The following is a 24,150-nucleotide window of genomic DNA, read 5'->3' on the forward strand; positions in this document are numbered from 1 at the left end:
AACTTGATAAGCTGTGTGATAACCATGTGCTTTTTATCTAATGCCTTCCATCTTTCGTCATCATGTATCACTCATGCGAACAACATTTACGAGATTGTAAAACACATAAAAGATAAAGATAGTAACAAGTTTGCGAACAACATTTAGGAGATTGTAAAACACATAAAAGATAAAGATAGTAACAAGTTCTTTTCGGGAGTTCCTTGGCAGTCCAGTGGTTAGGACTGACTTTAAGCTTTCACTGCCATGGCCCCAGGTTCAATGCCTTGTTAGGGAACTCTAAGATTCTACAAGCCACTCATCGTGGGCCAGGACCCCTCCCTCCCCTCCCAGCCCCCACCCCCACCCCCACCACACACACACAAGTTCTTTTTACCCGTAGAGCTCACTTGTTGTTGTTCCTGAGTTCCATCTGGTTATTACGTTCCTTCAGCCTGAAGAACTTCCTTCAGCTTTTTTACTTTGTAGTCAGTAACTTCTGCTGTTGAATTCTTTGCAGCAGTTGTTTATCTGAAAATACCTTTATTCACCTTTATTTTTGGAAAGATATTTTTCATGGATATGGAAATTTCAGTGGATGTAGAATTTTAGGTTTACATTTCAGCTAAAGAAAATGATGTTATGACATTGTTTTCTGTATTACATTGTGAGAAGTCATTGATTTTTCTAAGCAGTGTTTTGGTTTTTTTTTCCTTTTTTTATTCCCTCCCCCACCCCACCCTCCAACTTTTTATGTACTACTTCTTCTGTAGGGCAAGGACTATTATTATTCATCTTAAGCAGTGTTTTCTTTAAAATATTTCTCTCTTTTCCCCCTGGCTGATTTTGATGTCCCCCCCCCCTTTTTTTTTAATATGTTTGATTTTTCAGCAGGTTGACTGTTAGGTTCTTGTGCTTAGTTTTCTCTGTATTTATTTTCTGTGGAGTGTGCTGAATTCGTTAGATCTGTGGGGTTGATATCTTTCATCAAAATCCTCAGACATTATCCTTTCAAATATTTGTTCGGTTTCACTTTCTCTTCTCCTGATAATTATGCACTTAAATATATGTTATGGTGCTTAATACCGTCTCAGAGGTCTCTAGTTTATTTATCTTGTTTTCTTTTTGTGTGTTAGTTTGGATCAGTTCTTTGTCTCCTAGTTTACTCATTGTTTTCCTTCTGTTGAGCCCAGTCTGCTGTTAAGATCATTAAATGGATTCTTCATTTATGATACTGCATTTTTTAGTTCTAGTGTTTTCACGTTTTAATTTATCTTTACCCACCCTCCCCAGTCTGTCCACACATGTTGTCTAGCTTTTGGACTAAATTTTTTTTTTAATTATATACTTATTTTTAAAATACCTATCTGCCAGTTTCAACAATTGGGTTATTTTATATATGTGGATTTTCTACAATTTTTTTCACTTAATATGGACTCATTTTTTGGGTTTGTTTCTTGTATCTGTAATTTTTTAAATGTATGCTGGACTTCCTGCATTTAAGAACAGTTGAGGTAGAAGTAAATCTTATTTTCCTGTGAAACGAGACACGGCTTCCGCTCTGTCAGCCTGCTGGTGTGATGAGGCTAGTTGGTTTCATTTGGTGCAGCCGAGTCTGGGCTCTGTCTTGTTTGTTTGCTTGACTTAGATTCTGTTCTCCACTGTCTTCATGGGGGTTACACAGTGTGTGGAGGCTGGGGAGATCTTCTATATGTTACGCCCAGCCAGCAGCCCTCTTCTAATGTTCTGTGCCTCAGGCTGGTCTGTGTTCACACTGCTGCCCTGGCTTCAGCTTGCAACCCTGGGGTCCTCCCCGGGTCGTCGGCCTGTCCCACCCTTCGGCCCAGCCACTCATAGCTGTCAGAAGTTGGTTTGGAGTTGGGCTGGATTCTCCCTCCTCGCATCTGTGGCTTTCGTTCCTTCTCCCACCGCAGTCTCTTCTCTCCCAGGAAAGGCTTTTCATTTTCCAGAATTTAGTTAGCTGTGGTTTCTTTAGTCCTCTGCTTGCTGATAGGTTTCTTTTTTAATTAATTAGTTTGGCTGCCTCAGGTCTCAGTGGCAGCCTGTGGGGTCTTTGCTGCCTCGTGGGGGATCTTGCATTGCCTTGCGCGAGCTCCTGAGCGTCAGGACAGCAGTTGTGGTGCGTGGGCTCTGCTGCTTTGTGGCATGTGGGGTCTTAGTTCCCTGACCAGGCCCAGAACCCACCTTTCCTGCACTACGAGGCGGGTTCTTAACCACTAGACCACCAGGTCCCTGATAGGTTTTTAAAAGGCAGTGATTTTGCGGTTTGCCTACCTAGCTTGTTCTTGATTTTGAAGAGTAATGGTCTCTTAAAAATTGCTACATTGTACCTAGAAGTAAAATCTGCTAATACTATTCTGAAGAAATTCAGTGTTCATAGGGATTTTAAAGATTACCTGTTAAAATGAGTTTCCCTAAAATGTCAGCACATGTTAAAGGCAATTTATTAAACGTATTTTCTAAAGTGAAGCATAAATAATTTCCTTGTTTTTTTTTTTTTTAAACTGGATATAAGCAAGGTACGGTGTTAAACCCATGGTTCTTTATTAGGAGTGATGGCTAAAGCTTTAATGAGCCACTGTTACCTAGGAAGTGCACCTGAGTTCACAGGTGTATTGGGCAGAAAAGAGGTTCGTAGCCACTGGTTGGTACACTTTCTTTGTAAAGGACCACAGAGTAAAGATTTTGTTGCATATTCTTGGTTCTCTTTGTTTTTACCATCTTTAAAAATGTAAAACCATTCATAGTAGGGGCTGTTTATATAAAACAGGCTCTGAAACAGGGCAGAGTTTGCTGATCCCTGCACTAGATGATCTTTATGGTCATTTGTGCTCAGAGTTATTTTGAATTTCTCCTAACTGCAGTGCTTTTAGAGTAGTACATGTGAAAATCCAGAGGAGCAGACCATGAAGCACTCCTTTTAACAAAGGTCTCGGCCTTACCCTATAAGGAACCTTATTTGATGTGATGTTATGTAGGCTTTTACACATTCCATCAAATTTAGAGAAACCCCCCCTTCTTTTGTCTCTTTTCTCTTTAGGAGTACAAACCACCAGGAACCCGTAAACTGCATAATATTCTCGGAGTAGAAACAGGAGGGCCTGGTGGGCGGCGTGCTGGGGAGTCGGGCCATACAGTAGCTGACTACTTGAAGTTCAAAGACCTCATTTTAAGGATGCTTGACTATGACCCCAAATCTCGAATTCAACCTTACTATGCCCTGCAGCACAGTTTTTTCAAGAAAACAGCTGATGAAGGTACAAATACGAGTAATAGTGTATCCACGAGTCCTGCTATGGAGCAGTCACAGTCTTCAGGCACCACCTCCAGTACATCTTCAAGCTCAGGTCTGTTGTTCTGATACCATGTTAGGCTTTGAAATGTGTGCTCTTTTCTTTACAAAGTGGGGGTTATTTAATGTATTTTTAAAGTTTGTTAATGGGTAAGGAGGAATCCATCAGAGGGCAAACAGAAGAAGCAAGAACTACAATCCTACAACCTCCAGAACAAAAACCCACAATCACTAACCAAAATGATCACATGAATCACATTATTGTGTAACTCAGGGAAGCTATGAGCCCTGCTGTGTGCGGCCACCCAGGTTGGATGGGTCATGGTGTCAGAGACTTCTGACAAAATGTAGTCCACTGGAGAAAGGAATGGCAAACCACTCCAGTATTCTTGCCTTGAGAACCCCATAAACAGTATGAAAAGGCGAAAAGATATGACACTGACACTTGAGGGATGCCCCCCGCCCCCAAGTCAGTAGGTGTCCAATGTGCTACTGTGGTGAAGAGAGGAAAAATAACTCCAGAAAGAATGAAGAGGCCGGGCCAAAGCGGAAACGATGCCCTGTTGTGGATGTGTTTGGTGATGGAAGTAAAGTCCGATGCTGTAAAGAACCTGGAATGTTAGGACCATGAATCAAGGTAAACTGGATGCGGCCAAGTGGGAGGTGACAAGAGTGAATATCAGCTTCTTAGGAATCAGTGAACTAAAATGGGCCGGAATGAGAAATTTAATTCCAGTGACCATTGTATCTACTACTGTGGGCAAGAATCCCTTAGAAGAAATAGAATAGCCCTCATAGTCAACAAAAGAGTCCCAAATGCAATACTGGGGTGCAGTCTCGAAAATGACAGAATGATCTCTGTTCGTTTCCAAGGCAGACCATTCAATATCACAGTAATCCAAGTCTGTGCCTCAAACCACTAATGAAGTTGAACAGTTCTCTGAAGACCTACGAGACTTTCTAGAACTAACACCTAAAAAAGATGTCCTTTTCATCACTGGATTGGAATCGAAAGTAGAAAGTCAAAGAGATACCTGGAATAACAGGCAAGTTTGGCCTAAGAATACAAAATGAAGCACAGCAAAGGCTAACAGTTTTGCCAAAAGAACACGCTGGTCATAGCAAACACACTCTTCCAACAACACAGGAGACAACCCTACACATGGACATCACCAGATGATCAGTACCGAAATCAGGTTGATTATATTCTTTCCTGCCAAAGATGGAGAAGCTCTACACAGTCAGCCAAAACAAGACCTGGGGCTGACTGGCTCAGCTTATGAGCTCCTTTTTGCAAAATGTAGGCTGAAACTGAAGAAGGTAGGGAAAAGCACTAGACCACTCGGGTGTGACCTGAGTCAAGTCCCTTGTGACCACACAGTGGGGGTGTTGGATGGATTCAAGGGATTACGTCTGACAGACAGGGTGCCTGAAGAACTGTGGGCTGAATTCTTAACAACACTACAAACCTCACAAGGTCCGTTACATTGTGCAGGAGGTAGTCATCAAAACCATCTCCAGGAAAAAACGCAAGAGTGCAAAGTGGTTGTCTGAGGAAGCCTTACAAATAGCTGAGATGAGAACTGACAGGCAAAGGAGAAAGTGAAAGAGATAGCCAACTAAAGGCAGAGTTTTGGAGAATATCAAGGAGAGATAAAAAAGCCTTCTTAAATGACCAATGCAAAGAGAGGAAAACAATATAATGGGAAAGACTAGAGATCTCTTCAAGAAAATGGGAGATATCAGGGGAACATTTCATGCAAGGATAGGCATGACAGAGGACAGAAACAGTAAGAACATAACAGAAGCAGAAGAGGTTAAGGAGCGGTGGCGAGAATACATAGAGAGACTGTACAAAAAAGATCTTAGTGACCCAAATAACCACGATGGTGTGATCACTCACCTAGAGCCAGACATTCTGGAATGTGAAGTCAAGTGGACCTTGGGAAGCATCACTACAGTCAAAGTTACTGAAGGTGATAGAATTCCAGTTGAACTATTTTAAATCCTAAACGATGATGCTGTCAAAGTGCTGCACTCAATATGCCAGCAAATTTGGAAAACTCAGCAGTGGCCACAGGACTAGAAAAGATCAGTTTCTAATCCCTAAGAAAGGGAATGCAAAAAAAATGTTCAAACTACTGAACAGTTGCACTCATCTCACACGCTAGCAAGGTAATGCTCAAAATCGTCCAAGCTAGATTTCCAACAGTATGTGAACCAAGAACTTAGAGATGTACAAGCTAGATTTAGAAAAAGCAGAGGAACCAGAGATCAAATTGCCAACATTTGTTGGCTCATAGAAAAAGCAAGGGAATTCCAGAAAAACATCTACTTGTGCGTCATTGACTGCGCTAAAACTTTTGACTGTGTGGATCACAAAAACTGTGGAAAATTCTTCAAAAGATGGGAATACCAGACCACCTTAACCTGCTCCTGAGAAACCTGTATGCACATCAGGAAGAAACAGTTAAAACCTTTCATGAGCAACTGACTAGTTCCAAATCAGCAAAGGAGTACTTCAAGGCTGTATATTGTCACCCTGCTTATTTAACTTACATGCAGAGTACATCATGAGAAATGCTGGACTGGATGAAGCACAAGCCAGAATCAAGATTGCTGGGAGAAATATCAATAACCTCAGATAATGCAGATGACACTACCCTATGGCAGAAAGCAAAGAGGAACTAAAGAGCCTCTTGATGAAGGTGAAAGAGGAGAGTGCAAAAGCTGGCTTAAAACTCAACATTCAAAAAACGAAGATCATGGCATCCGGTCCCATCATTTCATGACAAATAGGTTAGGAAAAAATGGAAACAGTGACAGACTTTATTTTCTTGGGCTCCAAAATCATTTCAGACACTTGACTTGAAACTGTGAAATTAAAAGGTGCTTGCTCCTTGGAAGAAAAACTATGACCAACCTAGACATCATATTAAAAAGCAGAGACATTACTTTGCTGACAGAGGTCCATACAATCAAAGCTGTGGTTTTTCCAGTAGTCATATACAGATGTGAGAGTTGGACCATAAAGAAGAGTGAGCACGGAAGAATGGATTTTTCGAATTGTGGTACTGGAGAAGACTCTTGGGAGTACCTTGAACTGCTAGGAGATCAAACCAATTAATCCTAAAGGAAATCAACCCTGAATATTCATTGGAAGGACTGACGCTGAAGCTCCAATACTTTGGCCACCTGATGCAAAGAGCCAACTGATTGAAATGACACTGATTCTAGAAAAGATTGAGGGAATGAGGAGAAGGGGGCAAAAGAAGATGAGATGGTTGGGTGGCATTGCCAACTTATTGCACATGAATTTTAGCAAACTTCTTGAGATAGTGAAGGACAGGGAAGCCTTGCGTGCTGCGCTCCTTGGGGAAGCAAAGAGTTGGACACAACTTGGCAACTGAGCAACAACAAGGGAGGAATTATTTTTTGTAAGTCTATTCTTTGGGGCTAGTCAAAAAAAGTCCACCAAGTTCTAAGACTTAACTGTGCATATAATAAATTCTGCTTGGGAAAAAACGAGTGGCCAAATATTTAAATTGTTTTTAAAGTGGAAATACTTGGTCCACATGCTTGAGTTTTCCTGACTTAACTTGGTCCATTTGAGTTCAGTGATCTATGTGAAAGAAGAGAATTGGGTGCTTTTCTGGTGCCCTTTCAGGTTAATAGAAGGTGTTTCAGTTTTAATGTTACAGTTTTAGGATATATCTATTTCAACACAACTAACTTCAAACTCACAAGTAGTGTTGTGTTTCGATGCTCCAGGTGGATCGTCGGGGACGAGCAACAGTGGGAGAGCCAGGTCGGACCCAACGCACCAGCATCGGCACAGCGGCGGGCACTTCACGGCCGCCGTGCAGGCCATGGACTGTGAGACCCACAGTCCGCAGGTGAGCCCGGCCCGCCCTCATGCGCGCCCTCCGCCATGCCTGCGGAGCAGTGTGGGTGCCCAGGGTCTTTCAAGTGATTGTCGCTTACCCCAAAGGGTCACAGCTTCCTCACCTGTAAGAGCTTCTCACTTACAAGACCGACATAAAGCAGCACAACCTTGCAGTCATTTCCCTCCTTGTTTAGAAACAGCTAAGATTTACTGAGTGCGTGCGAGCCGCTGCTCCATGTGGGTTTCCCCTGTGTTTATCTTGTTTACTCTGGGAGCATTTTGAGCCTTACCCTGTTTGGAGTTTCGTTTTACAGTGGGAACTGGGACTTCCTGGGTTCAGGTCTCTCTGAGGCTCAGGATCTTAATTACTGCCTCTCCCTCCTCTTGTCATCTGTCACCACCAATGGGCCTAGGTTCTGGATCAGTTTGTGGTTTGATTTCTCTCCTCCATGTTTTGTTTTGTGTTTTGAAGTTTTTTCATTCAGTTGGTTTTTCAACTGATTAAAGAGGATCTAATGAAGTAAAATTTCTTGAGGGGGTGAAGCAGATGGTAGTAGTAAAAATATGTACTAATATTTAAACACTCTGTAAACTAGTAAGTTAATTCATCCTGAGTACTGCGTAGTGATGCCTGTAATAAGAGGCAGTCTATTACTTAACGAGAAATAAAGTGGACGTTGATGAACATCACCCCTGTTGTTGGGTCTGGGGCTGCCGCGGGCTGCTGGAGCGGTGCACCTGTCGGAGGTTGTCGCCGCCCTTGATTCGTGGTCACCAGCCTGCTGGGCAGGCCTTCCTGCTTCTCACATCATCTCTTCCCGCTCCCGTTCTTTCCAGTACTTGTTTCAAACTCTTCTCTGCCTCTTAGAAGCCTCTCCTCCTCTATTCTCCCTGACTCGTCCCTGGGTGGGGAGCACTCTTCAGAAAGGAAGGCCTCACGGCCTGTCCCCAGACACTTCTCGTGCCTGCGCGGGCGCTTGTCCTCAGCCTCCTGCCCGGCCCGCTGCTACCCGGGGCCTCTGCTCACCGCCTTCCCTCCACGCCCGGCCCTCCCCAGGAGTCTCTGGACGGCCTTCCCTGGCCCGTGTGTTCCCGCCCCGCACTCTGCTCTCCGCGGGCTCTGTCTCCTCGCCCTTCGAGAGCCCTGCTGCTGCTGCCGTCAGCCTGCTCCCGCCGCTGCCGTCAGCCTGCTCCCGCGTGAGCACCTGTCCTGTGCTCTCACCAGCAGTCAGTTCTCAGGAGCCGGGCGGGCTCTCGGTCGCTTCTCCCTCCGGTCTGCACTCACAGTGATGCGGCACTGGTTTCTGCCTGCCCTGGGCAGGCTCGCCTCTGCTTTCCCGGACAGCGTGGCCCTCCGCCCCGCCTGCCCCCTTCCGTCATCGCCTCCTTTCTGGATTCTCTTCTCCACCTGCCAGTGAAAGTGGACGTCCTGTGCCCTCTCTCACCGACACCCTCCTGGTGACCTCTTGTGCTCCTACCTGTGCCCACAACTTCCATCTTGATGTCAGTCACTTCACATCTTGATTTCTGACCTGGACCTCACTCTTGAGCCCTGTGCCTTTATTTCTGATCATCTCCTATCAGTGCCACACTGGAGGTCTCCACAGCACAACCTACAAGTGTGTCACGTTGATCCTTGTCATCGCTTCCTCTTCTACCACAGCTCATCTACTTTGATCTGTTCTTTGTACAGAATGGCCCTGAATTTACCCGTTTTCTTAGGTCATACACTTGATGCTTGGGAGTTAATCCTTGAATCTCTCCCTCCCCCCCTGACAAGGAATCCAGTGATAAATAGTGTGGATTCTGAGTATCTTACATGTGTTTCTGTTCTCTCCACTTCACTCCCCCGCTCCTTGCTGCAGGCGTCTCTAGCCTATCTTACTATAAAGATGGTTTTTGACTGGTCTTCCAGCATCTGTTTCATTCACCAGTTCGTCTCTGTTCTTCAGCCAAGTAAATAAATGTTCAGGAAAGCAGTCTCATCCGGATCCATCCCCTGCTTTCAACCACTTTTTGGCTTTCTCTTGTACTTCAAAAAAAAAAAAAATTTTAGAAGGCTTCCCAGGTAGCGCTGGTGGTAAAGAACTGCCTACCAGTGCCGGAGACAAGAGACGCGGGTTCGACCCCTGATCAGGAAGATCCCCTGGAGGAGGGCACAGCAACCCCCTCCAGTATTCTAGTCTGGAGAGTCCCATGGACAGGGTGGCAAAGAGTCAGACACAACTGAGCGCAGCGGGGTTTTCAGTGGTTCCTGTGCTCTGGCCCCGACCCAGGCATTCTTCCTCTCCATTCACTCTGGTCTTCCGGGAATTTTTTTCATTTTCCGGACCTTATTGTGTTCTCCATCACAGTTCTCACGTGGACTGTGCTCAGCCTGGAATATGCTTTTCCTCTCTCTCTGCTTCGGTGACTACTGTATATCCTTCTGAGCTTAAATATCACTACCAGAGGCTTTCCCTAATTCTTCAGAGTATCCTTCTTTCCTCCCTTTATTCTTCCAAATATATTAATACTGCAAATACATAAACTCTACCAGGATAAGATAAGACATTTGTGTTCATCCTACCCGTATTTAAAGAAGTCAATATTGTGTCTTATTTGCTTCAAACCTTTTTTATTTAATTTTTAAACAGTTGATACGTTCACATGGTTTACAAATCGGTAACATAGACGGGGACTCAGTGAAGAGTCTTTCCTTCTGTGTCCTCTAGCCACCTGATTACTATATTAATGTTACTGGTTTTCTGTAGCCTTTCTGAGATGTTTTATACATACTCAAGCAAATACAAATATATACTCTTCATCTAACCTTTTGCACACAAGTGGTAGGTAGCATACCATGCACACTGCTTCACAGCTTTTTTTTTTTTTTTAATGTGTTTTACATATATTTTTTAATAGGTACATTATGGAACTCATTCTGTTTCATAGAGAGCTTTTCATTTGTTTTGTTTTGCTTTTAATAGTCACACAGTATTCCGTTGTGTAGATGTTCCACAGGGCATTGCAGTTGTTCCCTATTAATGGACATTGAGTCTACTTTCAGTCTTCTTACTTTACTACTCAAAATACTGCTATAATGAATAACCCCATATACAAATCATCCACACACACACAGTTAGTTCATCTGTGATATAAATTCTTGGATGTGAAATTGTTGGGTCAGAGAATAATGTGGCTTGTCACTTTGATGACTGTTGCCAAATTGCTGTCTGTGTAATTTTTACCAGTTTAGCTTGCCAGTAACTGAGTTTTAAGAAACTGGGATCACCTTTGGATACAGTCTGAAATGAAAAACCTAGCATTGGACACAGTATAGTTACATTTTGTTTATTTCTTTTCATGTATGAATTTGAGTAGTGTCACAGTTTAAGAACCATTAGCATTCTCTGATTGGAGAAGGAAATGGCAACCCACTCCAGTGTTCTTGCATGGAGAATCCCAGGGATGGCAGAGCCTGGTGGGCTACTGTCTATGGGGTTCCACAGAGTCGGACACGACTGAAGTGACTTAGCAGTAGCAGCAGCATTCTCTGAGAATTTTCTGCCTGTTTTTTGTCTGGATTATTTTCAGTAGTATTTCTTGGGACCACTTTCATTGAGTAAATACTGAATGATCTGTGCTAGCCACTGGTGATAAAGAAACAGGCTTTGCCTTCCTAGAGGTTACAGTGACTCAGTATATAAATGAATCAAGTGAATAGAAATTGCAAGAACTAGAAAATAAGACAATATAATAGAGACTAGCTGTTTGTTGGGTGAGGTGTATTAATTTAAGTAGGCCCAACTGGTAACAGAGAGAGCCCCCAAAATATGGTAGCTTGAAGAATGTGAAGTTTCTCTTTTATGTAATGTCCAGAGTGGGCATGTGGGTTAGCAGCACGGCTCTCCCATGTCCTGGGTTCCTGACATCTTGTGACTGCCCCATCCCCAGGGCCTAGTTGTCTGCTGCATGCCACAGAAGGACCTGGCAGGTATTTTGTGGACTGGATCTGGTTGTGCTATAGGAACTTGCCATTGACCAAAACAGTTGCACGGCCATGTCTAAGTACAACGGAGACTGGAAGTGAGTGTGGTTGGAGCCACATGCCCAGGAAGAAGTTTTTTGAGGACAACTGGGAGTCTCTGGCCCAGAAGTTAGGGCAGCGTTAGCCAGAGTGGTGAGGGAAGACTCTGGAATTGAAACAATGAGAAAGAAGCATCCAAGCAGAAATTAGAAATCAGAGCATTGTAGGCAGAAGGGAACAGTATGTGCAGATACTCTGAGGCATGTGAAAGATGTTGACCAGATAGAGGAACAGAAGGAAGATGCTGTGTAGTAGGAACCCAGGCAGCAAGAAGAAGGCAGACCAGAGGAAAAGGCTGGAGAAATGAGCACTGATCAGACTGTGCAGGTTGTGTATCCATTCATCCATCAGTGGATGCTTGGGTTGTTTCTTATTTTGGCTGTTAAAATAATGCTACAGTGAACATGTGGGTACATATATCTTTCCAAGATAGTGTTTTTGTTTTCTTCAGGTAAATACCCAGAAGTGGAATTGAGGATCATGTGGTTCAGTTCAGTCACTCAGTCATGTCCGATTCTTTGTGACCCCATGGACTCCAGCACTCCAGGCTTCCCAGTCCATCACCAACTCCCAGAGTCCACCCAAACCCATGTCCATTGAGTCGGTGATGCCATCCAACCATCTCATCCTCTGTTGTCCCCTTCTCTTCCTGCCTTCAGTCTTGCCCAGCATCAAGGTCTTTTCAAATCAGTCGATTCTTCACATCAAGTGGCCAAAGTATTGGAGTTTCAGCTTTAACATCAGTCCTTCCAGTGAATATTCAGGATTGATTTCCTTTAAGATGGACTGGTTGGATCTCCTTGCAGTCCAAGGGACTCTCAAGAGTCTTCTCCAGCACTACAGTTCAAAAGCATCAATTCTTTGGTGCTCAGCTTTCTTTATAATCCAGCTCTCACATCCATACATGACTACTGGAAAATCCATAGCCTTAACTAGACAGACCTTTCTTGGCAAAGTAACATGTCTACTTTTTAATATGCTGTCTTGGTTGGTCATAACTTTTCTTCCAAGGAAAGCGTCTTTTAATTTCATGGCTACAGTCACCATCTGCAGTGATTTTGGAGCCCCAAAAATAAAGTCTGGCAGTGTTTCCACTAATGTTTGCCCCCATCTATTTGCCATGAAGTGATGGGACCAGATGCCATGATCTTCGTTTTCTGAATGTTGAGTTTTAAGCCAACTTTTTCACTCTCCACTTTCACCTTCATCAAGAGGCTTGAGTTCCTCTTCACTTTCTGCCATAAGGGTGGTGTCATCTGCATATCTGAGGTTATTGATATTTTTCCCGGCAATCTTGATTCCAGCTTGTGCTTCATCCAGCCCAGCGTTTCTCATGATGTACTCTGCATAGAAGTTAAATAAGCAGGGTGATAATATACAGCCTTGACATACTCCTTTTCCTATTTGGACCCAGTCTGTTCTTCCATGTCCAATTCTAACTGTTGCTTCCTGACCTGCATATAGGTTTCTCAAGAGGCAGGTCAGGTGGTCTGGTATTCCCGTCTCCTGAAGAATTTTCCACAGTTAATGTGATCCACACAGTCAAAGGCTTTGGCATAGTCAACAAAGCAGAAATAAATGTTTTTCTGGAACTCGCTTGCTTTTTCGATAACCCAACAGATGTTGGCAATTTGATCTCTGGTTCCTCTGCCTTTTCTAAAACCAGCTTGAACATCTGGAAGTTCATGGTTCATGTACTGTTTAAGTCTGGCTTGGAGAATTTTGAGCATTAGTTTACTAGCGTGTGAGATGAGTGCAATTGTGCAGTAGTTTGAGCATTCTTTGGCACTGCCTTTCTTTGGGATTGGAATGAAAACTGACCTTTTCCAGTCTTGTGGCCCCTCCTGAGTTTTCCAAATTTGCTGACATATTGAGTGCAGCACTTTCACAGCATCATCTTTTAGGATTTGACATAGCTCAGCTGGAATTCCATCACCTCCACTAGCTTTGTTCGTGGTGATGCTTCCTAAGGCCCACTTGACTTCACATTGCAGGATGTCTGGTTCTAGGTGACTGATCACTCCATCATGATTATCTGGGTTGTGAAGATCTTTTTGTATAGTTCTTCTGTGTATTCTTGCCACCTCTTCTTAATATCTTCTGCTTCTGTTAGGTCCATACCATTTCTGTCCTTCACTGAGCCCATCTTTGCATGAAATGTTCCCTTGGTATCTCTGATTTTCTTGAAGAGATTGCTAGTCTTTCCCATTCTGTTGTTTTCCTCTAGTTCTTTGCATTGATCACCGAGGAAGCCTTTCTTATCTCTCCTTGCTATTCTTTGGAACTCTGCATTCAAATGGGTATGTCTTTCCTTTTCTCCTTTGCTTTTCTCTTCTCTTCTTTGCACAGCTATTTGTAAGGCCTCCTCAGATAGCCTTTTTGGTTTTTTGCATTTCTTTTCCATGGGGATGGTCTTGATCCCTGTCTCCTGTACAATGTCACGAACCTCCATCCATAGTTTATCAGGCTCTCTATCAGATCTAATCCCATGAGTCTCAGTTCCACTGTATAAGCATATCATGTGGTAGTTCTGTTTTTAATTTTTTGAGGAACCTCCTCCATACTATTTTCCATATAATGGGTGTACTAATGTATATTCCCATCAGCAGTACGTGAGGGTTTCCTTTTTTCTGCATCCTCACCAGCAGTTGTCATTTGTTGTCTTTTTGGGAGTGATGTCTCACTGTGGTTTGGGTTTGCATTTCTTTAGTGACAAATGATGTTGAGTTGCTTTCCTTGTGCATGGTGGCCATCTTTGTGTCTTCCTTGGAAACATGTAGTCAGATCTCCTGCCCATTTTTAAGTCAGATTATTTGGGTTTTTGCTGTTGAGTTTTATCAGTTCTTTTTATGCTTGGGATATTAGCCTATCAGGTACGTGGTTGACAAATGTTTTCTCTCATTCAGTAGGTTGCCTTTTCGTTTTGTTGATGGTTTCCTTTAGTGTACAGTGGGTTTTTAGCATAATGTAGTCTCATTTGTTTATTTTTGCTTTTGTTGCTTTTGCTTTGGTGTCAGATTCAAAAAATCATCGCCAGGGCTTGTTCCAGACTGTCTGTGTTTCCTTCTGGGAGTTTTCTGGCTTCAAGTCTTTAATCCATGTTGAGTTCATTTGGGGGTTTAGTGTAAAATGGTGGTTGAGTTTCATTCTTTTGTATCTGGCTGTCTAGTTTTCCTGACACCATTTAAATTAATTAACTAATTTCTCCTCTGTGCTGGGTCTTCACTGTTGCACACAGGCTCTCAGTGGTCTCCGTGAGCAGGGGCTGCTCTTTGCTGAGCTGTGTGGGTCTTCATTATTGCGCACAGGCTCTCTGGTCTCTGCGATTGGGGCTGCTCTTTGCTGAGCTGTGTCGCTTCTCCTGTGGCAGCTTCTCGGTGCAGAGCGTGGGCTGCAGTATGCGTGGCGCCCAGTCTTGGTTTCCCTGTGGCCTCGGGCATCTTCTGGGCAGGGATCAGACCTGTGTTCCCGGCGTCGGCAGGTGGATTCTTAACCACTGGACCACCGGGAATTCCCACGACACCATTTATTGAAGGGAATAGCCTTTCTCCATTGTATATTTTTGGTTCTTTCTCACAAATTAATCGACTGTATACACATGGGTTTATTTCTGGGCTCGCTCTCCTGTTCCGTTGATCTGTGTGCTGGTTTTTGTGCTGGTACCATGCCGTTTTTAGTTCCTATAGCTTTGTAGTATAGTTCTGTATCAAGGAGTGTGATGCTTCCAGCTTTTTCTTTCTCAGGGTTGCTTCAACTACTTGGATCTTTTTTGTGGATTACAAATTCTAGGATTTTGTTCTATTTTTTGAAAAAATGCCATTGAAGTTTTGATTCTGATAGGATTGCATCGACTCTGCAGGTTGCTCTCAGTATTTGGACACTTAGCAGCACTGATTCTCCCCTTCCAGTCAGTGAGCAGGGCCAGTCTTCCCATTGTCTTGGGTCTTCCATGTCTCTTGCTCTTGTCTTGTTTTCCATATAAAGCTCTTTCACCTCCTTGGTTAAATTTATTTCTTGCTTATTTTGTTCTTTTTGATGCCTTTGTAAATGGGATTGTTTTCTTTTTCTGATATTTTATTATTAGTATATAGAAATGCAATAGGTTTTTGTGTAACTGATTTTGTATCCTGTAACCCTGCTGCTGCTGCTGCTGCTAAGTCACTTCAGTCATGTCCGACTCTGTGCGAGCCCATAGACGGCAGCCCACCAGGCTCCCCCATCCCTGGGATTCTCCAGGCAAGAACACTGGAGTGGGTTGCCATCTCTTTCTCCAATGCATGAAAGTGAAAAGTGAAAGTGAAGTCTCTCAGTTGTGTCCAACTCTTCACGACCCCATGGACTGCAGCCCACCAGGCTCCTCCGTCCATGGGATTTTCTGAGAGTACTGGAGTGGGGTGCCATTGCCTTCTCCTCCTGTAACCCTACTGAATTTATTATCTCCAAAACTTTTCTCATGGAGTCTTTACGGTTTTCCATATATAATGTTGCATCATGTGTATGTAGCAACCATTTTACTTCTTTATTTCCAATTTGGATGCTTTTTATTTCTTTTTCATGCTTAATAGTTTGGATATCTGTTTTTAAAAGATCATTCTTGTGATTTGGGGAGTGGTTTGGTAAAAGGCAAGGGGGGGAGATGGGAGTTGATTTAGCAGGCTGTTGTGTTAGTCTAGGCAAGAGATGGTAGTGACCTCAGATAGAGTAATGAAGAGATGCCAGATGTGAGTTCTTATTTTGGAGGTGGCTTTAGTGTTACTCACTGATTGTTTGGGTGGAGGAATGGTTAGGCAGCTAAATGCATAGTAGTGGTTCAGTTAAAACAGGAAAGATGGAGAGGAGGGGCTTTAGGGTAAAGAATGTCTTTTGGACTGATCAGAAATAACCAGTTTTACCCTCTGGCCCTTTCCAGAAGAAGTTTGCTGACCCCTGGCATAAACAGTGCTCCCAAGGAAGAAAAGTGGCCAATAAAATATATGACCCTGTTTATGGGTATAACTTGATAAAAATTGCAGCTTTCATAATAAAATGATTTTCACTCTTGAAACATATTTGCAAGTTTGTGTTAGAGAGCTGTCTAAAACATTAAAATTTCAAACCCCTCTCTCTAATGTAAATGCTAATGTAGCTTTTAATTGAAGATTAAAGCTTGGAAACATCCTCTGAATAAATCTTTTTACAATCTGCTCTTCCAGGTGCGTCAGCAGTTTCCTGCTCCCCTTGGTTGGTCAGGCACTGAAGCTCCTACACAAGTCACTGTTGAAACTCATCCCGTTCAAGAAACCACCTTTCATGTAGCCCCTCAACAGAATGCATTGCATCACCACCACGGAAACAGTTCCCATCACCACCACCACCACCACCACCACCACCACCACCATGGACAGCAAGCCTTGGGCAACCGGACCAGGCCAAGGGTCTACAATTCTCCAACAAATAGCTCCTCTACCCAGGATTCTATGGAGGTTGGCCATAGTCACCACTCCATGACATCCCTGTCTTCCTCAACTACTTCTTCCTCTACATCTTCCTCCTCTACTGGTAATCAAGGCAATCAGGCCTACCAGAATCGCCCAGTGGCTGCTAATACTTTGGACTTTGGACAGAACGGAGCTATGGACGTTAATTTAACCGTCTACTCCAATCCCCGCCAAGAGACTGGCATAGCTGGACATCCAGCATACCAGTTTTCTGCTAATACAGGCCCTGCACATTACATGACTGAAGGGCACCTGGCAATGCGGCAAGGGGCTGATAGGGAGGAGTCCCCCATGACGGGGGTGTGTGTGCAGCAGAGTCCTGTAGCTAGCTCGTGACTACATTGAAACTTGAGTTTGTTTCTTGTGTGTTTTTATAGAAGTGGTGTTTTTTTCCAAAAAAAACAAAGTGCAAAGCTGCTTGAATCAGAAGGAGATTAACACACTGAACTGCTACAGGAGGGCAAAGCTGACTTTTTTTTTTTTTTTTAACTTGAAAAGATTGCAAAGGGACAATGAAGTTTTTAAAAGAGCCATGTCCAAACCCATCTTCTCGGATAGCTCAGAGGCGTCCTCTTTTTGCCGCCCCCCATTTTAACTTGCCACATCCCGGTCACGTAGTGGGGTTTTTTTGTCTTTCTATTCCACAAAAGTTATTGTTCAGATGTTGGTCTTGCTCATTTGCCAACTAATTTTAAAATAAAACGGCACTGCACATCATTTGCGTACAGGGCCCCATGAGGGTGTTTTCTCCCCCTTTTTGTTTTTCCTCCCCCCCCCCCCCCCCGCCTCCCGTTTTTGTTTTGTTTTTGTTCTGTTTGGGGTGGGGGGTGGGAAATTGGGGTTTTTAAGTCCTCTAAACACACTTGGGCACGGAAACGCAGTACTGTAAGAAGAGGGACCTCCAGCTCACACAGTCATCACCTGCAGCTGTATGGGAGGGACGGTTGTATGGGCGTGTGGAAGGCACAGGACGCACGCTGAGTGGCGGGGTCAGAGCCCTCTGTCTGAACCTCCTGAGGAGCAAAGCAGCACTGACCTGGGGTCCTGTGGGTCTCCCGTTGCCGAGGCCGCAGGGAGGGGAACGGAACGTGACTGGCCTCCCGTCCAAGGTGCACTGAGAAGCAATCAACGGGTCAGTCGTGGCCAGTCCTGAGGAGGTCTGAGTGGTGGTCTTTGGGAAAACCTTTGGCCTTATGGATTTGGACTCGAAACTAGAAGAGCCTACCATTTCAGATGCAATCACTTTGGGACATGCTTTTGCAGACAGTCCTTAACGCTGAAAACACAGAGAATGGGTAATTCAAGAGGCCTTTCTTTTAAAACAGACTTTGGTGACCCACTAATTGTAAGGTATTGCAAGGTCACTTTGCGTGTGTCATAAAGTTGACTTCCTTATTGGTTGAAGGTCACAGAAGTAGTGGTTTGCTTTGATGGAAATAGCTACAGCTGTGTCCCTTCCTGCTTTTTACTTTTTCTTTTGCTTTTTCTCGGCACGTGGTATCTCCACCATTTCTTCTGCACAAAGATGTCTTCTGTTCATCCTGAACATTTTTTAAAAAAAAAATGCAGAATTTTATGTGACTGCTTTTTTGCCTCACAATTATGCTGTGAATTTTACAAAAATTTATTTTCTTTTTTGATAATTTATTGTACCAAAGCTGTTTTTATAGCACATAGATGTCTGTAACCAATAATGTAGCAGTTCTGCACTTTGACACAAGGTGTAACTAGACCATTTTTAAATGTCAGTTGAAAATTATGGCTGTACTATTGCTTAAACAAAACTGGAACTGTTGCTGAATCCATAGCCAATACATTTACAGCAATCTGTGTACTGAACATGATAGATTGACACCTAACTCAAGATTACAACAGCTGTTACATCCTCAATGTGTTCAGGCTTCTGAAGGTAAAGGGACACTGGATCCAGAAGCTATGGAACTAGCAGTTGATTCTTGTATTCCTGATTAACCTACTTGTAAACTTGAAAGCAAGACCTCGATTGCACCAACAGGTCCAAAACATGAGCACGAGTAAAGCAGAACTCGCACGCGTGACCTGAGATGAGCAGGCTGGTGTTTTAACAGGTGCCTAGTTTTGAGATTATGCTGCCTTAATGTAACACAGTCTGGCAGTTGCTAAATTTGTGTTCCCATTTTAAATTGACCAATTTTACGGTGTTATACTTTTGAGCGGTTGAATTGGGAGAATGAAGATAAGAAATTTACCTGTCCAGGATCAAAGAAGCCTAGAAAAGAAGCAGTAATCTACCTCTGCCGATAACCCTGTTCAAAACAACTCAGCAGAAACACCACGTTACTTTTTATTGGTCAATTCCATGTGGCTGACTAGGTCAATTTTTTTCTGAACAAAAGCAGGTTTTTATATGTAAAACAGTGACAAAAGACAAAAAGGTTTAAAACTATGTGAATGTGAATGGAAACTTGGGAATATCCGTTTTTATAAAACCACACAAAAATTTTTTTTGTTGTTAATCAGGAAATCCATATTTATTTTGTAATTAAATGTCAAGCCTGTGGATGATTTTTGAACTTCGTAGTTCATGAAGGTTTACAGTGAATAAAAGGATGTCATCTTGAGTCTAGCAATATCAAAAGGAATTCAGTAGTTACTGCTGTTTAGGAATATGAGGTGAAGACATACGTGGGTCAGGTCATTTTTTTTCTGTGCTGGTTGCCACATCTTAGCAAGCACCAAAAAAAAAAGCAGTTTTTAAACCGCTATTTACATACAGGAAGTCATCAGAGCCGATGCTTCTGCATACTGTGTTATGTTGCAGTCCAGTTTTGTGTGCTTTACTACACGGTTTGGTTACAGGGCTTCTGTGCATTGTAAACATAAACAGCATGGAAAAGGTTAAATACCTGTGTGCAGATTGTAAGATCTGGTCCGGACTTGCTGTGTATATTGTAACGTTAAATGAAAAAGAACCCCCCTTTGTATTATAGTCATGCGGTCTTATGTATGATAAACAGTTGAATAATTTGTCCTCAGACTCTTTACTATGCTTTTTTTAAGATTAAGTAAAATGTAAACATAGTTAAAAAAAAAAACTTTCCTATGCAGTTAACCTGGTCCAGGTAATGGTCTGGTAGGTATACCAACTAGAAGTTTGAAGTCAAATGTGTAGAAAGGAAAATCATAGTTACATCAACCTAGGCTTCAAAAATCTTGGAAAAAAAAGTAAAAATTGGAGGTTTAACAGACAATTTGATTTTTTAAGATTGACTCTTTACTATATTCACAGGTTCTGTCTGATTGAAAATGCTAGTAGTTCGTCATGTTGGGGATGGCGTGGGAGTTAGGTGGTTTTCTCTAGGCTTTGACCTGCGTGGAAACACGAGGAGCTACAAATCATACCCTTCCTCTTGCCCCAGATCCTTGGTGGATGTCTGTCAGGGGCTTTCTTGTACAGAGTCTTAAGATTGCTGCCACGGTGAGTTAATCCTCACCAAAAATCTCTCTTTATAAATTAGCCTGTGTAAGTATGCAGTAAGGTAGCTTTCAGAAGGCAGAAAACATACTGTAAAAGTTGAATGTGATTTCGTTAAGTTCAGATTGACTACATAAAGTTGCACCTACCACGTGTGAAAGGAAAACCTCCTTTAGTGTTTTTCTTAGGGTGATGAGCATTTACTTAGGTAAGCAGCACATTTTATATGTCAGACTCCAAAAAGCCTAGGCTTGTTTTATGAATACTAGAGCTACCAAAAAAAAAAAAAAAGATACAAGTGAAATTCACTTAGGCTGCAGTAATCCTCTAAGGCCAATAAGATGACTGCTGTGTTTGCCAGTTCACTCTCTTTTCAGCGCCTGTGTTGTTAAACTCACAGTAAGTTATAATAAGGAAATACAGCGAGGATTTCCTGTCGGTACCCCAGTTTTCTCTTGGCCTGCCCTTGCTACCTTTCAGAACCATGAGTTCAGGGACTTCCCTTAGGCTCCCTGAACACAGTGGTTAAGACTCGCCGCTGCCGCTGCCTGGGTTCGGTCCCTGGTTAGGAACCCACAGGCTGCCCAGTTCAGCCGAAAAAAAGAGTGTGAGTTCAGTACTCCTTTTAAAATGTGCCTTTAAGTGAAGGGTAATTGCTTTTAGTACTGTGTTGGTTTACACCACACATCAACGTTCACCAGCCATAAGTGTATACACATCCACTCCCTCTGGAACCCCCATCTTACAATCCTCATTTTTATGGCCATTTTTGTCATATGGCCAAAGCTAATAGGTCAAATGATTCATTTCAGATAGAGAACTTGGTCTTCGTGCCATGTATGAAAAAAACGTGTGAAATTTTTTAAGATTAGAGTTGGGAGGAAAACCGACTTTGGCATACTGAGGCTGTATTCGGGTTCTTAGACTCCTGCTTGGGATGTCTGCACATTGGCACGCCCTTGTCGTCGGGGAGGAGCAGAATAGACGATCTCATTTTCTTAACCGTGGATCTCCTCCCCTAGACTTGTTGCCTAGGGTAAAAACATACCTCAGGTAATTTCTAGTACAAAGAACAAGAAAGCCCTGTGAAGACGGCCTGTTCCATCCTTCATCACCCTCGTTACATCGCCGGTTTGTGCGTCCCCTAAGAACCATCATGTGGGTATCACCTGGGCTGCCACCGTCCACTAGTCACGTCTGCCTGTCCCTGTGCTTAAAGCACTCATCATACTTCGCGGAAGATTCGCTCACACGGTAAGCGGTCCATCAGTGTGCGTCTGTCTTTCTCTCGGGTGTTGTGTACAGCCAAGCTCCCTGGTTTCAGCCTTTCACAGGAAAGCATGATGGAAGGGCACAGGTGTTCTTCCATCATCACCCGCAGGGATAACATTCACCTCAACACAGAAGGGGCCGGAGGTGTCTGTCATCAATTGTTTTCCAGTTTATTACCTGAAATCTTCAAAGACAAAAGTTTTTCTACAACTGAAACACAGCGGTTTAAATACGTACCAAAGAATTAGGTAGAACCCCACAGGTTTCAGTATCCGCTTCATTGCCTGAAAACCCAGGGGTTTTGTTCTTTACGTGACAGACGATGAGATGGTCGGATGGCATCACCGACTCAATGAACATGAGTTTGAGCAAATTCTGGGAGATAGTGAAGGACAGGGAAGCCTGGCATACTACAGTCTGTGGGGTTGCAAAGAGGCACGACTTAACGACTTCACACCTTAAGGCTATGACTTCTATTAAAAACAAGGGTTGGAATAATCTGTATGTTTTCAGTCTTGGCATGTCATGAATTACTTGCCACCTGCAGCAGGACTTGGGGATGCTGCTTCCAAGGGGTAAGGACACTGGCTTCCTTAGACCTTAGCTGGTTGTCACAGCCCAGTCTCAGCTGGGTGCTGGAGGAACCGAGTCCAGGAGTCGAAGTCTGGTTGGGTAGTAAAGCGCATTTTAAATGTAGGCCAGGAAAACGGGTGGCAAAGCTCCCGGTGAAGGATGGGGGAGACAGGCCAGCAGTGAGTACACCCTCACTCTTGGCTAAGGTGGTGTGCTTGTGTGGCGTGGGCGTGGCCAGCCACGTGCTCAGATACAGATCCTCGGGGAGTTTTCAGGCCGCAACACGTTGGAAGGCTGTGTAGGAATTGGAAAGTAAAAAAGTGAAAGTGGAGTCGCTCGGTCATATCCGACTCTGAAGGAATTACATACACGTTTGTCTTAAAAGACCATAGTTAATTATGTTTACCGTTAAATTTTAAAAATTGTTACTTTTGAGTGTTTTTTTTTTCTTTTTTGGTTTTCCATTCTTGTAGATTCTACTCCTAGTATTGACTCGTTAACTCATTTCCTATAATCGCCTCAGTTGTTCAGCTGAAGCTGCAAAGAGGAGGATTCTGAGCCAAAGGGAAGAGAGAGGGGCAGGCCCCAGGCACGTGGCCCGTCCTCCCCAGGCAGGGCCAGGGAAGCCGGCCGAGCGGCTGGGGCCTTGCTGCCTAGGGAAGGGGGGAGACGGCAGAGCCCCAGGGAGGTCTGCCGGGAAGGGACGGCTTCCCGAGGAGAGGGTGGAGGTGGTGAAGGTGGAGTTCGGGGTGGTGAGTCGGTCCCTCTTGACTCAGTGCTGTCTGGGAATGCAGTAGCCAGCTTGGCAAGGGTGGGGCTCGTCACCTCCCTAGACACAGAGGTGACATGATGGTGTCACACAGTCTTGTGGTGGTAAAGATCTGAGGCTTGGTGTTGTAAAACAGCGACCCCAAGGAGAAAGTTTGTGTTTCCATGTACATCACAGGTGAGCCCCATCGGTGGAACAGGTAACACTACCCAGGACCCTGAGCTAGGGAAGGAGTTGCCTTCAGGAATTGTCCAGCAAACCAGTAAGCAGGATATAGGGGGAAACTGATTCTGGTGAACCCTGCTGCTGCTGCTGCTAAGTCGCTTCAGTCGTGTCTGACTTGGTACGACCCTATAGGTGGCAGCCCACCAGGCTCCTCTGACCTTGGGATTCTCCAGGCAAGAACACTGGAGTGGGTTCCCATTTCCTTCTCCAGTGCATGAAAGTGAAAGTGAAGGTGCTCAGTCATGTCCGACTCTTAGCGACCCTGTGAACTGAAGCCTACCAGGCTCCTCTGTCCATGGGATTTTCCAGGCACGAGTACTGGAGTGGGGTGCCATTGCCTTCTGTGCTGGTGAACCCTAGGTGATCTTAATCAAATTGCTAAATCCCTGCTCATCAACTTAAAACAGGAGTTTTTAATCCCACTGCACATCTGACTACTCACCTCTGCGAGCGTGTCTGCCACGTTGCTCAGTCGTGTCCGGCTCCTTGTAACCCCTACAGACTGTAGCCCGCCAGGCTCCTCTGTCCATGGGTTTCTCCAGGCAGGAACACGGAGGGGGTTGCCATGCTCTCCTCCAGGGGATCTTTCTGACCCAGGGATCAAACCTGCGTCTCTTAGCTCTCCTGCTTTGGCAGGTGGGTTCTTTACCACCTGTAGAATCTTAACCATAGCCGTGTTGATCAAAGCCCTGGTATATTTGATTCAGAGAGTTGGGGGTAGGGCCTGGGTCTCTCTTTCTAAGGTGGCTTTACAGGATGACCTGAAGATGCGTGAGGCTAACCCAACAAGAGTCTGAATTGAAGACCATTTTAAAATAGTTTCATTACTGGAGTTTATAATATGTCAGTGAGTAATTAAAAGTCACCACTTAGCCTGCATTATAAAATACGATGAGTAAGCCTCCGAGAAAGTCAGAAAACAGCAGACTTCCGTAAGTATATGAAACTTTTAACACTTTCCTGTCCCCTCCCCTTTGGGCAGTGGGTTGGCCTGACCTCCTGGCAGAAGCAAGCTCTCAGGTCTCCCGTGAGAAGGGGACGTGCTAAGGTGGTTTCCCAGGGGTGAGTCTGGGCCGTGCTCAGTCTCGTGCAGTCTCGGCAGGACTGGTGGTGAATTCTCCAGGGCACCAGCC

At 44.0% G+C, this 24,150-nt stretch overlaps 1 protein-coding gene across 4 annotated transcripts in view; it reads left to right on the top strand.

Moving 5' to 3' along the window:
• The window catches only part of DYRK1A (dual specificity tyrosine phosphorylation regulated kinase 1A), a 144,581-nt gene extending 124,841 nt beyond the window's left edge, over nucleotides 1–19,740 (top strand). For all 4 annotated transcript variants that reach the window (XM_061424800.1, XM_061424801.1, XM_061424805.1 and 1 more), the window contains 3 exons: nucleotides 3,041–3,347; nucleotides 7,064–7,188; nucleotides 16,440–19,740. In XM_061424800.1, coding sequence (XP_061280784.1) covers nucleotides 3,041–3,347; nucleotides 7,064–7,188; nucleotides 16,440–17,060 — 1,053 coding nt within the window. In that variant the 3' untranslated portion in view covers nucleotides 17,061–19,740. The remainder of the gene's footprint in view (nucleotides 1–3,040; nucleotides 3,348–7,063; nucleotides 7,189–16,439) is intronic.
• Nucleotides 19,741–24,150: the final 4,410 nt, after the last annotated feature.

This window comes from Bos javanicus, chromosome 1 (genome assembly GCF_032452875.1).
Source record: "Bos javanicus breed banteng chromosome 1, ARS-OSU_banteng_1.0, whole genome shotgun sequence".
Classification (NCBI taxonomy): Eukaryota; Metazoa; Chordata; class Mammalia; order Artiodactyla; family Bovidae; genus Bos; species Bos javanicus.